Genomic DNA, 17,483 nt, shown 5'->3' with positions numbered 1-17,483 from the left:
AAAAACAAAGAATGAGAACGTGGCCCTCTCCAGGCAAACGGTAACAAAACACATTGAGGACACTGCAGGACATCTGGAGCTTCAGATGAAAAACAAATATGACAATTTTGGCTCTGGACAAGACCTCTGATGTCTACAACACAGCCCCAGTTACTCATCTTTAAATATTGGATAATGACAATGTTTTAGATTACGGAGCAGCAATCGGCTCAGTGAAATAGACTACAGCAGGACTGGTTTGTTCATAGAAGTAATGTCCGGATAAAAGTGATTGAAATCAACCCAGAACTGAAATTGGTAAGTGCTAAAAATTAACCATATTGTTGATGTTGTAACTAAAATAGTTAACTTGACTAGGAGAAGTGTGTTGCACTTTTAGAGGACCATGAGACTGAAGATGGTGACATAGGCTACCACTCGGCTGTCAGGTGGCTCCGCCTGGACAAAGTGTTTACTGGCCTTTTTGATGTTGCTGAGCTGGGTAGTGCATTGATTTTAAAAATGTACTAGACTGTTGCTTTGGCCATGTTTATCATCTCTGTGATCAGTTTTGTCTTCGGCCTTCTTTAGCATTAAAATCTGTTTGGACGAGAGACAAGCTATAAAAAACAGTTTAACACTTTGAGTCAAGTTCAGACATTATGTCTCCTTTATTTATAATGTCATGACAAGGGAAGGCCATTAAACTGTCAGTCTGCTGTCCAACTAATTGTATAAAATGTCTGAGAATCAGTAGAAAATACTCATGGCACAAGTTTTATTAAACACCTTAAATGAAAACTGAAGGCAGACATCCTCTGAAGCTTTTGAATAGATTTTTTTTAAAGGAAGTCAAACAAAATAAAAACAAAATGACCACTTGGGCAGCTTTGGGACAATATTAACGATGGAATGACTTGTCTTAAATTTCAGAATAACGGCTTGTTATGGACAAACTATAATGAATGTTTCCTCATTCAAATTAAATTATACTCATTAAAGATACAATTTGGACTAATGATATCCAAATACTATTCACCGTGTTGGCTGCTTTTCCTTTGTTTTGCAGAAACTTTTGTGGGCACACGCACATAAATCCACTTAAGAAGCACATTACCTGCGTTTTACCAGCTGCCAAAGGCCAGTACTTTAAAGTGTGATTGTTTATTTGTAGAGTACGTGTGGATCTCAGGAGATCAGGACAGCAGCTTTGTAGCTTAACCTCACTATTTGTGCACGTGTCTATAGATTTGAAGTGCACACGCATGTCTGTTTGCGTACATAAACTCACCGTACTCGGCTCGCAGATGCTCTGGAATGTGCGGCTCATAACCTTCTTTCTCTGGAACTTCATCAAAATCATCATCATCATCGTCCTCTCCATCTGAAGAGACCTTCATCTGAGGAAAGGGAGAATCGTTAGCTTTTTCATAGTTTTGAGTGTGAAAAAAACAGCTGCTTTATTTCATGAAAATGATGTCCTTTTATTTTAGGCATCCAGTTAAAGCAGCTGCAGGAAACTCCACACATCTAATATAATGTAGTAGATGCAGTCATGTAAAAAAGGCATTTTTTAACAGACTTTATGGAGTCCTGTGGAAAAGCATGAATTAAGAAGGCAAGTAGAAGCCAGATGCTGCTAATCAACAACAACAAATGCACGCAAACCTCAACAAACTGAAACAGCCTTGTAAAGAAGAGTGGGCCAACATTGTTCTGGTAAAGACTAAATGTCACGCAGAAAACAATCGTTTCAAGTCACTAAAGATGGTTCGATGAACTATTGAATCATGGGGTGTAAGCTGCCTTCTATCAGCCTTAACTTGGATCTTTATTTTAATTTTTTAATGACAAAAATGGGCCATGAATTTTTTCACATACTGCATGACCACAATCAATCCAACAGCGCACACTACTCTCTCGCTGCACCTGAATACCGCTGTAATGTCTGCACCACTAGATGGCAGCACATATAATTTGTCACTGGATTCACCCATCGTGCGACTCTCCCGCGAATCACTCTGGTTTTCTTATTAGCTAAGGGGAGAGGGATGACAATGTGTGTGTGTCTGTGATGAGCTTCTATCAGTAGTAAGCAAAATTTATGGTTTTTAATTTCCTGGTGAGCTTGTTAGCCATTGGCTGGGCTACAATGCAGAACACAACACACACACAGAGGCTCATTTCCATAACATAAATTTGTGTGCGTGCATGCATTTGTGTGCGTGGCCCTATGCTTTTAACAGCTGAGCAGCCGCACACACAGAGTCACACACTTCAGTCTAGCAGTATAATAATCACAATGATTAGTGTTATGAGGAGCAGTAAAAGCTAACGTTAAACTAACCTCTAATTCCCAAACGCCTCTTTTTCATTAGAGTGTAATACCTGATTGTGTGTGTGAGAGCGATAGAAGGCCGCTGCGTTACTGCTGATAAAGCCCATTAAAATGTTAGAATTGGTTTACCAATAATGACTCCTTGAATAATTACCCACATGTCCCTCCCCCCAACATATATACACGCACACATTTACAGCTCAACCACAGGACAGACTCAGTTAACCGTGTCACAAAGCTGGATACACACCTCTTGATCCACTATGCAGAGACCAATTAAAACACTTCATATTACAATACTCAACATTCAGTTAACAAGCAACTAAACAATTAAAGCCTAATTACCTCTCATTAACACAGCTACAAAGGCTGACATATTGTGGAAGAAGGTTTGAATCGGGGAGAAATTAGACCTCATTTATGACATGTGAACAAATACTGTACAAGTGGATTAAAACCTCTCTATAATAAATGTGCATTAAATTACATCAATTTCAATTAAATTTTATTACAGTCACTTCGAGTCGCTTTCTATTGTAAGGTAGACTCTACAACTGGGTACATTTCAATAAGAGGTAACAGAGAAAGGCTCGGGTTTTGCAGCAGTTAAATACTTTTAAAATGAGAAACACTGACATGAAGTCATCTGAGTGAAATTACTCGCTAACCTTTAACCAAAATAACTAGCTGCTGTGTTTATTGTAGACACAGTGCAAACCGTCGATTCATTCATCCACCTTGTATTTTCTGTCTTTGTTTACTGACTGTTACTGATACCTACAGGATTTTGAGGTACTGTGACAGCAACCCTTACAGCTGGCATTTTAACCATGTCGTGTTGTTGTTGTTTTTACATGTAGCTTCTGAAACAGCTTGCTGCATCAGTATGTGTTATTGGTGGATCACACAGACACAGATACCTGCTAATAAGTGCTATTTAACATATAAATACAAAATACAGTTCAGTCATTAAAGTTGCCAAAGTGAGGTCCGCACACAAAGCTGTGTGTGTCAGCATACCTGTCAATCGCAGCGTCATGCTCTGACTGACAGGCTAGTTGTAAAATAGTTCTTTCACTCTGCTTTTGTTATTTATCATATCATAAATGCCATTTGCACCAGGCTCTAAGCATTTTCAGATAAAACCAGCCATGATAAGATAGGAGTCTGTGGGAACTAACTCACTTTTGGAGCTAGTCGATTAGAGGAACTGCAGGGTTTATTTTTTTGTGGGGGGTTTTCTTCCTTAAGTCAATTTTCACTTCAATTCAATTTTATTTATATAGCACCAAATCACAACAACAAAGTGCCTTATATAGTAAGATAAAGACAATAATACAAGCCTTTTTTGGACAGGAAACGGTATGAGGAAGAAGCAAACCCAGGCCCAAACCCCTGCAGCCTCGTAACACTGCAGACACTGCAGTTCATGTATGTTTCCCAGCTTAGGTGTTATTAATACAAACGATCCTTTTATTCAAAGAAAAGGTTTTGCACAGAGTGAACATAAAGTCTGAGATATTGATACTTGACTTATGTTTTTATTATGTGAAAAAGCTGAAAGAATACTGTTAAACACAAGGGTACACACATTTTAAACCCCAGACTTTCTCCGTTACTCCACTCTGCTGCTATCCTTATTCATCCTCGGAGGACAACGGATCCGCACACAGCAAATGTGAACACACATATACACACAGATATAGTCTCTATAGGTTTTTTGCTTGTCTACTTTAATCCCGGCTGGTTTATTCTGTTCTGATCAATGACCTAAGACTAAGAAGTGATCACCCAGCTGGACGAAAATCCTGCCCTAACATCATCCTTTTTCCCCCTCTTTCTGCCTCTTTGTCTCTAATTCACCTTAATTTAATCCTGATAGCATCGAGTCCTGTCGGCCGGCCTGGCAGAGCTGTAAGTCTCACAGTAGAATTAGCTTTCCCCTAGAAACATTTTGCTGACGGGCAGAGCACTTAAAATATGGCTTCTATTCCCCCACATGGCTGCACGGGGGGCTGCTTTGCATTTTAACAGAGCTTTGGTTTATTCCCTGGGACACACACACACACACACACACACACACACACACACACACACACACACACAGTAACACAGAGTTCCCCACGGGAGATAAAAACTGCTTCTTTAACTGAAACTCTAGATCTAGCAGACAAATTAGAAGTGATAGTTTAAGTAAAGCGGAGCCATGCGTCACTGTAATAGGAAAAGGACAAAACAAATATTGGTAACTTTCACATTAAAAACAGGCCCAGATAGAAATAAAAATAGCTCCAGAACAGAGCAGAATAAATAAAAAGTTGTTTAAGTAAAGCAGAGCTATGTGTTACTGTAATGGCAATGTTTACTGGCAAATAAAATAAAGCAGAGAAATGGGCAAGGAAGAAAAATAAGCATTCCTTTAACAAGCAAATAAAAAGAGATCTGTTGAAATTGGCTGCTAAAGGTTTGACCATACATTATTTGGGCAATAAAGCAAATGTTGTGGGTTTGCAATGGCGACTACCTGCTGCAACTCACCCCCAAATAACTCAGTTCTTTCTACCAAACTGTCATTTTTTTCCTTAAAAAATCTATTAAACAGTCTATAAAAAAAACACTAAATAATAGCATGTCCAAGTAAGAGAATTTAGGATTTTCTCTGGGTTTTCACTCTAACATATTCGAATAAAACCGGAGACAGATGCAATCTTGATGCTGTGAGGCAGCACTAGACACTAAACTACTCTGACACCAGGATGTAGTCCCAAAAAAGAAAAACCATAGGTGTGCAGCTAAGTATGAAGAGGACATTTGGTGTCACTGGCATCACAGCTGATACGACACCATCAGCACCTCCAGTTAAAAGTCAAATTTGACCACCTCTGGATTTCATCTCATTTCGGTGCAGCCAATGAGGTCAGTGTATTGAGCTCTATGAAGTTTTCTACTCTTGGATCTGTGCAATGTCATAAGCGATACCCCTGACACGGGCACTTCTAGCTTCTGTTCTCGCTGGCAGCCAATCAGAAAAAAGAGAGTTGCTTTCAAAGGGGCTGCACCAAGACACCGTATAAAATAAACAACAATTGATTTGAACTGTAAACAGTATAAACACAGAGATGGTGACAAAGTTCTGAGCTGAACTCCATCCGGGGTTCAAGTGACCGATAACTGGACAGTGACTGTGAGTCAGGTCACCCAACATCAGTTTGGGATCTTAACAGTTAACTGATGTCTCAGGACATCCCAACACTGGTAAACTTTAGGAGTGAAAGTTGTTACAGCAAATGCATTTTGATGTTAAGATGTGCACACAGTACCTGCCTCAGACCCACAGCTGTGGGGGGAAAGGTGCAACTAGAAACTAAAGTATGTTCCTGCATCCACAGGTGTGCTGCTTATTCAGCTTCTACAGCGTCTCACCCTCTGTCCTCCCCCTCCTCTCTCTTAAGTAAGACTCTTATCCTTTATAAAAATGATGTGAGGGCGCCGCCTCGGACAACTGCTCCCCTGACTTCATTTGTCTCTTGGCAAGTTTGATGGCGCTGCGTTTAAAAACCCATTCAATCTTATAAACCAAAAATTAAATGTAGTCGAGTGTGATGGGCACTCAGTGCATCTGCTATTTATATGCTAATGTACACTCAGCCTGCCAAGGCCTGGCAAATTATTACTGCACAGCCATAAGTCAGGTGTATGGCAGAGAGGGGAGGGGCAGGTTAACCAGCACACAGACACACATGGAGGGCGAGAACAAGAGTGAGAGCAGGAGGAAGCGAAGGGGAGAAGGAGAAGGAAGGAGGAGAGGAGACGAGAGAACGAGGAGGCGAAAAAGCCCTAAAACGCTGCCTGTGCAGACATGTTATATATAGCTCTCCGGCAGGCTATGCACACACTCGGTGACGAGATAATTTCATTGTACATTTGAGGCCGAAATGGAAAATGTCTTTCGGGAATACTGACTGGCTCTAATGCTGCCATTATCACAAGGCATTTGCTTTAAGAGAGGGCAAGCGAGAAATAGTTAGCTTAATGAACACATCATACACAAATGCTTTTCTAAACATACAGTCATCTTCCTCGGAATATTACGCATAAATTACATGCGCACATCTGTGCAGATATTAGAAGCTGAGGTGTAAATGAATAATGTGCATGCGGACGGCTTCTTCTATGTAACTCTGTGGTTCTACTTTTCAGCCCAAAACTGACACTGTGCCATTTTATCACCTTTCCCTTCTGGAGTTTGTAGACTATATCATACGTTTCCCACCTGGCCTGGAGGCAGAGGTCGGTCAACCGCCATCTTTGCCTTTTTAATTATTAATTACATTTACTTATAAACCTGTAAGTAACCCATCTGTGAGACCCTGCTTCAATTATTACCACTGTTACAAGATATTACTTTTTCCATCTTTGCTCTGCTGAGGAGACCCAAGGTCTGCTGCCTCTGATTGATTTCAACATATTTACAAACTAATTAGGCCTAAAGCTTGCAGTGGAGCCTGACCTATTCAGGGCTTGATTTGCCACAACATCCCACATCTCTATTACCATCTTGCACTTCTATTCATTACTACCTAGAAAGGATCCCATGGGATCCACTCTAATGACAAAAAGCTTTGCACTCCCCTCTCTCTGTAGTCTCTTCTCTGCTGCTCTGCTGCCCATTACACTCCCACACCACCAAACACACACACACACACACACGCACACACACACACACAGACGCAGCCTTTGTCTCTGGAGAGCAGTCAGCTTATATGATGTATAAGGTGACATCTTTATTTCGCTAACCTAGCCTGGCAGGTCTATTAGCCAGCCTGGAGCTTCTCAAACCTTCCCCTGTCAGCGAGCTTATTTTCAACTGTCTAGTTCATTTCCCCCTCCCAGCCTGTCTCAATCTGTGATCAAAACAGTCATTATTATACACTGTCACTTACTACCATAGTGAAATTACCCTGCTATTCTATTCTACTAGTAAAACTACTGAAAGCTTTGGCGAGACAATTAAAATGTCCAGAAAAGCCTTTCAAAGAAGGACCGGGCTCAAAGACCGGGAGCCCAGTTTGGTCCTTTGGTCAGTGATAGACCGTGGCTATCCCAGTGCTTCCATCATTTCCAATTTGGAAACCCTTCCTCTTTCATACTATCAGAGATCCTTGATGAAACCAGACTGTGCCCACTCTGATTCACTCCAGTAGCAGAACCATCCTTCTTTGTAATTCCATTTCCATCCACTCATATTTAGGGAATTGTGACAATCCAGAGTCTCTGAATCACCAAATTCTAATCACATTTACAGCAAGCTCGCTTTGAGCTGGTAGACCAACTTTGAATGGGCTTCTTAGGAGTCCTTGTTTTGTGCAATGTACCCTATACACCTCCAAACTGCAGTCATTTTCCATGAAATGATTCTAATAAGCACTGAAGTACCAAGTACTTCACCCCTTTGTCCGTTTGGCTCCACGTAAAAGAACGAGACCTTGCAAACTGGCTACATCCATTTTTTATATGCAGGTTATGTGCACGAGATGATCCAATCAACCGTGCCGACAGTTTTCTGACTGGTCACAAATGAATGAACAACAATGAAGGCTGGATGCCAAGTTCTAAGGATTTATATGAAACCTTTTTGGCCAAATCGAGCAGGCAAATTCCCAAAGGTACTGAGACAAGTATATTTTGGTGTCTGTGTTGTGTATAGAACTGAGAGAAGCCGGTCCATTCAGAGAATGGATGTACGCATGAGAAAGAGGGAGGGTTGGAAGAGAAATAGAGAGATAGTCTTTCTTTGTTTATCTCCAGTGAGAAACAGGCGGCCATATCCATTGTGCTGTGATAAGATGGGTTATCAGCAGTAAACAAGGCCCCGGCCTGTATGAATGGAGCTCTGAATGACTGAATATAGTCTTAAAAACAGATATGTTTAAATAACTCCACGTGTCTTATCCTTTCCTAAACATTAGCCCACGTTTTCAGTTTGCAGGATTCGACAGATGCATATAGGATTCACATCTCATAGCTCTTACTAAAAATGCATTTCAAGCAGCCACTGTTCTAAAAAGTATGCAGGGTACTGTAGAAGATGCTGCAGGAGACAGCGCTAAAATGCTTAAAGTCCCTTCACACGAAACACAAAAAAGCTTTTACTACCTAAACAGCACTAGCCTCATACCTGCAATTTAACAAAGAGTGTAGTCTGCTGTTAAATGATCACATCATCAATAAATTGGATTTTCCTTGTCTTTTAACCTCCTGTCACAGCCTTCATCAGCAGACAGGAAGCACGTGCAACTGACACAACAAAGAAAATTCCATCAATGGATGAAGAACAAATTTTAAAAAGGTCAAAATGATCATTCAAAAAGAAAGAATATAGTATATATTTAGAGATGCACGTGTTTCCATTTGACTCAATATCCTGATGTTACTTATTCAGAGGCAGCCTAAAGTGGCCATTCAAGGAACTGCAGTTTTCATTGTTCAGCCCCAGACACCAACAAATCCTGCGACGCTGCATCACCAACGTAGTTATATTGCCAAATAGTTACAGACTCCTCGGTCACTGTGGAAATCTATGGAAAAAGGTTCATATTGTCCGGACGCACAAATCTGTTGTGATAACATTGCTCGCAGAGGTAGCAGCATTCTGAACAAACCTAACAGGAAGCTCTTGGATGCTAGAAACGAATTAAGTGATATCAGGAGTCTCGGTGTAAGCTGCAATAGCAGAGCTCTGTCAAGCTAATTCTACCAACTATAACGCGTGAGTGTGCCAAACTGGCATCTGTGTCATTATTGACATGAAATGTTAGCAAAAATGAAAGCTTACAGATCCACAGGGACGTTTTCCCCCCTACACCCTTTACTTTTACTTTCCATCCACAATGCAAATTCTTCTTTACTCCACCCTCCTAGATTCTCTTTTCTCATTATTTAAACAAGCAGCTCTATCTGCCTCCATAAAGCGGCTCTTCCTTCTCTGCAGTTCACCCGTTATGGGAGACTATATTGAGAGGCCCGCTGTGAGAGAAACCAATCGCGTGGTGTGTCAGCCGCCCGACAGAGAAGGACCCAGTAATGGAAGGCCTTTTAAGGTTAAAAAGGAAAAGCTAATTATGATAAAGGGGCTGTAAGTTGTGTGGTTATCACAGTGCTGGGCCTGCTGGTGCAGCAGACTGGTCCCTGACAGTGATAACCAGGCAGAGTAAGACGCCCAGCGCTCTGTCACTGTCACTGTGCCACTCTGTTCAGCTAAAGATGGATTCAGACTCTACAAATTTTATGCCTTTTTTTCTTCCAAACATGTAATATACTTTGCATTTCTTGGTCCTTTAATAATGGCAGCCTGCCGTTGATTTTTCTAGGATTTGTCTTTTTCCCCCTTTTAGAAATTATCTGCACTGCCAGTATGTTGCAAGCATCTCTAAAACAGCAACTGTTCATCATTAAAGCGTTTCAAATAATATGAAGTAGAGCTCTCGTGAAATGACATTTACTCCGGTCGGAGGGGCCGCTTCTCCTGCCCCTCCTGCTCAAACAGCAGCAGAGTGGCGATTCCAAGTCAGATACAGCGGCAGCGAGATAGACCTATCAGCTATCAAGCCACGGGGCACATTAGCAGTAGTGAAGTGAATGAATGGGTACATCCTCCCCCTTGCTCCCCAATTTCTCCTCTCTCCTCTAATGCATTATGCATTATGGCTGTACCTCGCTACTATCTCACCTCTCCCAAATGTCTCTACTATTAATATTTCCATCCTTGCTATCTCTATCTCTCATGAGACTTGGAAGGCCACGCAGGAAAAGATGTTCAAAGAAGAAAAAAGGAGGAGGACATTTTATAGTTTTGCACATCAAAACGAAAAATAATGATGATGTGCTCGCTTGGTGACACGGACACAGACACAACAAGGCTTGTCCTCATAGTACACTGCGTGCTTGCAATGTAGCAGATGTGCAGCTGTAAGAAGCTAGTGGCAACCCCACAGCACCTCGCCCTCACCTGCACTGACCAAATGACTTGGACCCAAAGGGACCCTTGCACAGTGCAAAAAGATTACAATAAATCCCTGAAGAGCATCTACATGACAAAAGCGCAGCGATGGGCCTCGTTCACAGTGTGCGCACTAATCTGTGGTTAACCGTGCATATAAACTCCACATGTACACAATTAAAGACACACTTTTCACACTCTTACCTGCCCTGTCACTAGCTAACCGTTTAGAGATAGCTGCACATTAGCTACAAGCCCTGGAGGTACAATGTGAGACTATACTAGACTACATAAGATACTACCTTTAACATTTCCCAAAATACTCCCTGACTGACTCAGTCAGTCATGGCTCTGTGGTGACAAGCATGTGAAGCTGTGTTGAAGCTGTGTTGATGGAAGCTAGAGCCCTTCTGGGACTAATGCAAAGCTTTCATTGATATCAGCCATCAGCTGTTCAAAGTGAACAGAGTCTGGGCGAGATCCATTTTCTTCTGCTTATCCAATTCAGGGTCATAATGGAGCTAGAGTCTGTCATAGGACCGGGGAGGGGCAGGGGAGGCCCTGGACAGGTTGCCAGACATTTGCATTTACATTCACACCTGTGGACAGAATCACCAGTTAACCTAACCCTACTAACTGCATGTCTCTGGATTGTGGGAGGAAGCCAGAGAACACCTGAAGACACGAGGAGAACAAACTCCACACAGAACGGCCCCGATCAGATGGTGGATTTGAACCCAACGCAGATCTTCCTCTGACGTTGGCCATCTTTTGATCTGTTATCTATGAAGATGGATCCCACGTGATCCAGGCTGTGGGGAGGCCAATCCATGACTGATAGTGTGCTTTTCTATTACCTAGTATGCCTTTACTGCACCGGCAGTGTGTTTGGGATCATTGTTATGAAGTCGTTGCCAACGCTTTGCAGATGGTGTTGCATGGTGGGTCCAAATCTGACAGTATGTTGTGCTTTAAATAGTTCTGACAATATTTGCAACACCGGTGAAAGAAATGCAGACAGAAACCATGACAGAGCCTCCAGCACATTTTACAGATGACTACAGACACTCAGTCTTGTACCTCTCTCCTTATTTTAAGTCTGGATTCATCGCTCCATAAGCCTGTTGCTACTGGCTTTCCCAGGTCAGATCTTTGATGAATGTTTTCCCATTTCTTAAAAACATGCCTTTCACATACTGTTTTAGTGTTGCCACAGTCAGGACACTCTGCAGACTATGACAAGAAATCCAAGTTTTCTGCCAACAGCACTTCTGGGATCACCTTGTTAAAGCCTCTTTAAAGTAAAGAAATACTGCTGTATGTCTATCAAAATGTGTCATCTTTGACATTTTCTTTTAGATTCAACTAAAGAAACAAATGATGATGATGGATGAGAACCTCCTCCCCTCAGTCAGAGCACTGATAGATGGATGACCCAGAACAAACTGCCAGGACAACAATGAAGTGGCTAAAAAAAGAGTATAGTATTCATCTCAACTTTGCATGTATATCCAAAAGTAAATATCGCCTTCAAAGCCTTTACGTACAACATATTTCTCTGTGATGTCCTGCTGACATTGCATAGAGTGAGGCTTCAGTCAGCTTTACTACATATACAGTTGCAGCCATCCACTGCCAAGCCTGATTCTTTGTTAGGTGCAGCAAAATCAAACAAACACAAGGACCCAATTTAGTCCAAATGTACCTTCCTCGATGTAAAAGTGAAACTTTTTAAAAGGGAGTTGACAGCATATTGAGAGTCCTCGGAGAAGCAGAGATGACAGTGCTGACTCCAGAAAATTCTTCTATGGGACTCCATTAAACTTCTCTGTCCAAATACAAAGAACCTTTAAAAAGCAATTTATTTTAATGTGAGTTCTGGTTGAGGAATCAGTGTTCCTCCATAAACATACTCAGGTTGCTGCTGCAGGAGAACGCAGCAGAATTTAGAGAAACATGAAGCTTTTTTCCATCGCTCACTCCAGGCTGATGAAATCCAGCAGAGAGGCAGCCAGTTATCAACAAAGCATTCAGCTACAGCTGTTCTATCACAGTGCCTCCCTCCTGTACCATCATCTTTGTAATGGAAGGCCCCCCTGTTTGATTTACAATAGAATGCTGCCATCTGCTGGTTATCTTCTATAAAAGCACCAAAAAAATCTTGGGCATGCTCAATGTAAGCACACAGCATTTTTTTATTAAAAAAAAACAGAGCACTGTGTCTAATCTTAACCCCGAGCTGTAAGATTAGCTATAACTCACCACTTTGCGGACCCGGGCCTTGTAGTCGATGTGAAGCTCTTTGTGTTTCTGCAGCGTGGCTTCCAAAGACCTCTTCAGGTCGAGTGCTCTTCTCAACAGCTGCTCCTCACCACCTGATTTGGTGAACACCTGCACACACAGGCAAACCAGAAATACAGGTGAGATGGCCATACTCAGACAGGTGGTCAGGCTGTCCTCAGTAATGTGACCAATAAAATCACGCTGTGAGCCAGCAGGAGACGGTTTGGTGGTTTCAGATGCTGAAATAATCAAAATAATCACGGTAACCAAAACCATGGTAAAGCTAACATTAGGAACATTGATGGTGATAGCAGAGCCACTGCAGGTATGTACTCCAGCATTTGTTTTCTCTAAAACAGTAACACAGTTAACGCACAGAGACAGAGGCAGGCTCTCAGAACAAAGTCTCAGAACAAACGCTGACTACGTTCTCTTTGTCCGTGATCTTATATATGCTGCTTATATATTCTTACATACACTGCAGAAGATACAAATATATGCACATCAAAAGAAACAATGTTCTCAGAGTACTAAAGCATGTCTAAAATAATTTCTCACCCTCTGTTTACATGGAAACACAACAGCTCAGAAGCTTATTTTCATGTTCAACGCAGCGCTATCATAGTAGCACACGAGAGTCTTAAAACAATGTAACACCATAATAAACACACAAGGGAACAGTTAACTACACAGGAGCAACCACTGTTCAAATACCCTGCTTTTGGCCTTTGAGGTGTGTGTGTATGTGTGTTTGCCTGTTCTGACCTGAACCCAGCCCTGCACAGCTGGCAGATGTTTGGTTGTTATGAGTTTATGGAGGTCTATCACAGTGGAAACCACTGGCTCGTTATCCTCAGTCTCCTTCACATGAAGACCTGGAAGAAAAACAGTCTGCTCACTCCACTGACTGTGCTAACACATTTAACAGGAAGGACTATTCGAGGCCTGTTTTCAGAAGGATTCTCAAAGGTTTGCTTTATGCTCATTAAACAGCAGGATACATTTACTCTGGATGCTGCTGATCACACACCTGGACACCACTGCTCTACTCAGACATCCCCATGATATTATTATTTAGACATTTGTATATGAAATGCCACAAGTGCAACATCCTTCATGAGTTATATTAGAGTCACATATTTGTGGTGCAGTCACATACTTACAATATTTAATAAAACAAGTGTGAAAAGAATCAGAACGAACTTCATCATCTACCTTCTACATTACTGAAACTGGCACTGTGTTATGTTTGAATGTTAATGACTGAACTTTCTGTAATCATACGTATAGAGTCTGACACACAGCCCTACAAATAAATGGTTAGACTGTATAGTGTATGTATGCTACACTCTAAATTGCCAGTTTATATGGTACACTGTATAAAATGTATCGGGTTAATAATGTTCAGTTTCGGGGAGTAAAGTTTGTGGTGTGTTCAAAGGCTTTGCTATGATTTATTATTTTCTTCGCTGGAATTTCAATGTCAGGTTTCCACATGTGTGTGTTCTACGCACCAGGACTGAGGTTCAGATCCAGACTGTAGGAGTGAGATATGAGGCCAGAGTTCCTGATAAAGTCTTCATCATCAGCCTCTTCTTCTTCTGTACTACTTTCCTCCTGCTCGCTCTCTTCTTCTAGCTCCACCTCCATGACTTCCCTCCTTTCAGCTTCCTTACTTTTGTGCATTTCCTGCTTCTCCCCATCCTTGCCCTCTATACCTTCACACCCTTTCTTCGCTTTTTCCCTCTCTCTTTTCTCCTTCCAGGTCTTTCTGTTTTCCTCTGTCGTTCCCATGCCTCCTGTATTTTCCTCTCTTTCTTGGACCTTTGCCCCTCTGCCATCAGCCCTCAGGTCTTTGCTGCAGCAGGGCTGCTCATCATCTGAAGGACACTTGGTGGCTGGCTGGGAGTTGGAGGGGCTGCTGTTGGCTGTTTGGATGTCTATGGGGCTGAAATCAGGGAAAAGCAGCCTCATGCACGATTCCATCTCTGTCAGTGTTGCTTCTATTTCTTGCTGTGACTCTAACAAATGAATAAGAAACAATATAAAAGTCTTAAGGCCCAAACATTAATAACACTATGTGTAAAGATCCAATTACAAACAAAACCACTGAGACTTTGCGTGTTTAATAGTTTCTGATAATGGAAATAAAAATATTGGTATTTAAACTGGAAGCAGTGAATAACATGATGTACTTTTACCCTCCATTTCTTTAGCTGCTGTTTCTACTTTCTCCTTGTAGATCCTCTCCATTCTCCTCCGTCTTTCCTCCTCCCTCGTCCTCTCTGCTACTGTTCTCGCCTCAATGTCCTGGAAATCCACCTGAAAGCGTGCACACCTCATTGCATTTGCATGAATGCCAGAAATCTTCATGATTTATCGACTCACTGTTGCTGACGATGGTGGCTTCTATTAAACCTGCTAATATGACGTCAAACTTCCTAACCAACAGGAAACAAGCCATCGTCTGCATCGTTGATCACAAAAACTAGAGAGTATCTTAGGTGCTGTCATGACAGCAGGACATTCTCAAATAGCACCCCATCAAAATCTCTCCATGCACACAGAGACGAATCACTGCCTTTATGGTGGTTCCTCACTCACAAGGTCAAAACAATGCCAGAGTCACTGTTGCAGCTGGTAAACAGATGGCTCTTTAACATGTCTCTACAGATCACTAGCATCAGGCAATTTCCAGAATCTACAGTGTGTTTTCCTCATGTAATGTAGTACAGGGCCTTGCGGCTCATTCAAATCCATGTGTCTGCATTAACCTTATACCACATGGGTTGTTTACAGTTGATAAAGCTCACTCTGTGTCTCTGTATTGGTCACCTTTTTAACTTGTTTGAGGAAGTGGTAGCCCAGTGCCAGCTTCTTATAAGCAGAGCCATAAGACGATTGCCATGACTGCACAGTCTGGACTGCCAGAGCTCTCAGTTTCCTGGCTACTTCTTTAGGAGGAGGGAGGGGCTGCTCTGAATCTGTCTCCACCGTCAGCTCCAAGAACTCCTGCAGGAAGAAGAGAGGTGGAGGAATAGATAAGGGGGACACAGAAAGAAAGACATCCTAATATTAAAGCTGAGTGTCTGTATCGTTCCTCTTTGAATGGAATTCATTGTATGTGGATTTATCCTACACAGATCACTTAGTAGGAAAACGTGAACCGATATCAGCCGAAAAGCTAAAAAGACTTTAAGTTTGCCTTTGCTCCATTGCTTTTTTGAACTTCTTCATCAGCTTTTTCATTTTGTTTTTAGTAGTAATTAACTGTAAGAGTGGGATCCGCTCACAACAAACATTCGATTCAACAGGTACCAGTGCTGGCATGCTAATGGCCCTGGACAACCAGGATGTTTACACACAAAAAATATTCAAAAATATCCCAGAGGCTCTGTCACAGGGTCGCATTTCTGCGAGTAGAGTTGGGGATACTGTCAAAACTGATATGACGGGTTTTTGTAGCAGTGTGCTGACTGCTATAAAATGCCATCACTGGCCTTGTTCTGCCAGTAAAAAGCCAGGTCCTGTAATGTTTGGTGTACACTGGATGATCTCAGGTGATTACTAGTTACTAGTAGCTGATTTACCTGGAAGTTGTCCACTAGCAGCATCCTGAAATGGTGTGACCTGGCGAAGAGCTCACTGGCGATCTGGAAGGCAGATAGCCGGATCTCAGCATGTTCTTGGTTTAGCTGGGACATCACTGAGTGGTATACATGGTCTAAGCAGTCATTAGACACTCTGTGAGGAATGGAGAACAAGTGGAGAGTAATTAGCCCAGTAACTTTTTCTTTTTTAAATTCTGCTATGAATCAAGAAAAAACTTGACATCTGTTGTACTCGTAATGCTGAAAAAGAATTAAATGACTGTATTTAACATGTAACCATATTTTACCATAAATACCTTCAGTTTTCATAAAACCTTCTTTCTGGAGCAAGGACGTCGTAGACAAATACAAGTTAATATACACTTACCCACATTGCTTTGGATTATATGGTATTATTGTATTAAATGAGCAGCTGTTTTCTTCTGTTCTTTGTGTAACCTTTATTTGACTGTCCACTAACTTTTTATCAGTATGTGGGAAATTGTGATTCTCATCCTGATGTAGACCCTCTGTGGCAGGCACATGGGGGGGGGCTTGAGCTCCTGCCCCTGATGGGTGCCCCAAGTGCCCTTTTCTTTAGACATTTTTTTTTAAATGTGTGTGTGTGTGTGCGTTAGGAGTCCTCCCTGTGCCCCTCAACAATAACATTTAACTATTAATCACAATTGTGCTAAATAAAATGATCTGGCTTGCATCAGTCACATGACTACCATTAACCAATGCTCACCCTTGATGGCAGAGCGTGCTGGTTGCAAGCCGAGCTCGCAAAGAGCACACGCATTTTTTGCTGCCTGGGCCGTGCGGAGCTGTAGGAGAAACAAATTAATTGCAAGATACAGACTGATGAGACAGAAACCAGTTAGTAGGGCGTACAGCCCGATCCGGCGGGGAGGTGTGGGATGCCAGATCAGGTGCCCCCCTTCTGGCTCTCCTCTTTCCTATCTTGTCTCTTTTTTCTTACTTCTCTCTATCACCTTTTGTATCCCTTTGAAGAAGTGAGGCTCCAAAAATTTTAAAGAGGTAAGTATTACTTCTCAGTTGCAGTGAACTGATATCCATCCATCAATTCGCTTCCGCGTACCCTTTTCAGGGTCGCTGGAGCCTATCCCAGCTGTCTTAGGGCAAGAAGCATGGTACACAGGTCGCCAGTCTGTCACAGGGCTAACAAAGACAACCACTTGTGCTCACATTCACTCCCGCATTAATACCTATGGGCAGTGTTTCCAATTAACCTAACCCCATTAACTGCATGTCTTTGGACTGTGGGAGGAAG

At 42.0% G+C, this 17,483-nt stretch overlaps 1 protein-coding gene across 3 annotated transcripts in view; it reads right to left on the bottom strand.

The window, feature by feature from the left end:
* uvssa (UV-stimulated scaffold protein A) overlaps nt 1-17,483 on the bottom strand; it is a 33,311-nt gene that overhangs the window by 13,378 nt on the left and 2,450 nt on the right. For 2 of the 3 annotated variants that reach the window (XM_025909550.1, XM_025909552.1), the window contains exons 3-9: nt 16,190-16,343; nt 15,435-15,611; nt 14,795-14,921; nt 14,114-14,620; nt 13,365-13,474; nt 12,579-12,707; nt 1,271-1,379 (exon numbers count right to left, since the gene is read on the bottom strand). In XM_025909550.1, the coding sequence (XP_025765335.1) occupies nt 1,271-1,379; nt 12,579-12,707; nt 13,365-13,474; nt 14,114-14,620; nt 14,795-14,921; nt 15,435-15,611; nt 16,190-16,343 (1,313 nt within the window). The remainder of the gene's footprint in view (nt 1-1,270; nt 1,380-12,578; nt 12,708-13,364; nt 13,475-14,113; nt 14,621-14,794; nt 14,922-15,434; nt 15,612-16,189; nt 16,344-17,483) is intronic. The other variant, XM_005458885.4, reaches the window with a different exon arrangement.

This window comes from Oreochromis niloticus, linkage group LG2, assembly GCF_001858045.2.
Source record: "Oreochromis niloticus isolate F11D_XX linkage group LG2, O_niloticus_UMD_NMBU, whole genome shotgun sequence".
Lineage (NCBI taxonomy): Eukaryota > Metazoa > Chordata > Actinopteri > Cichliformes > Cichlidae > Oreochromis > Oreochromis niloticus.
This window is presented reverse-complemented; position numbering and strand designations above follow the sequence as displayed.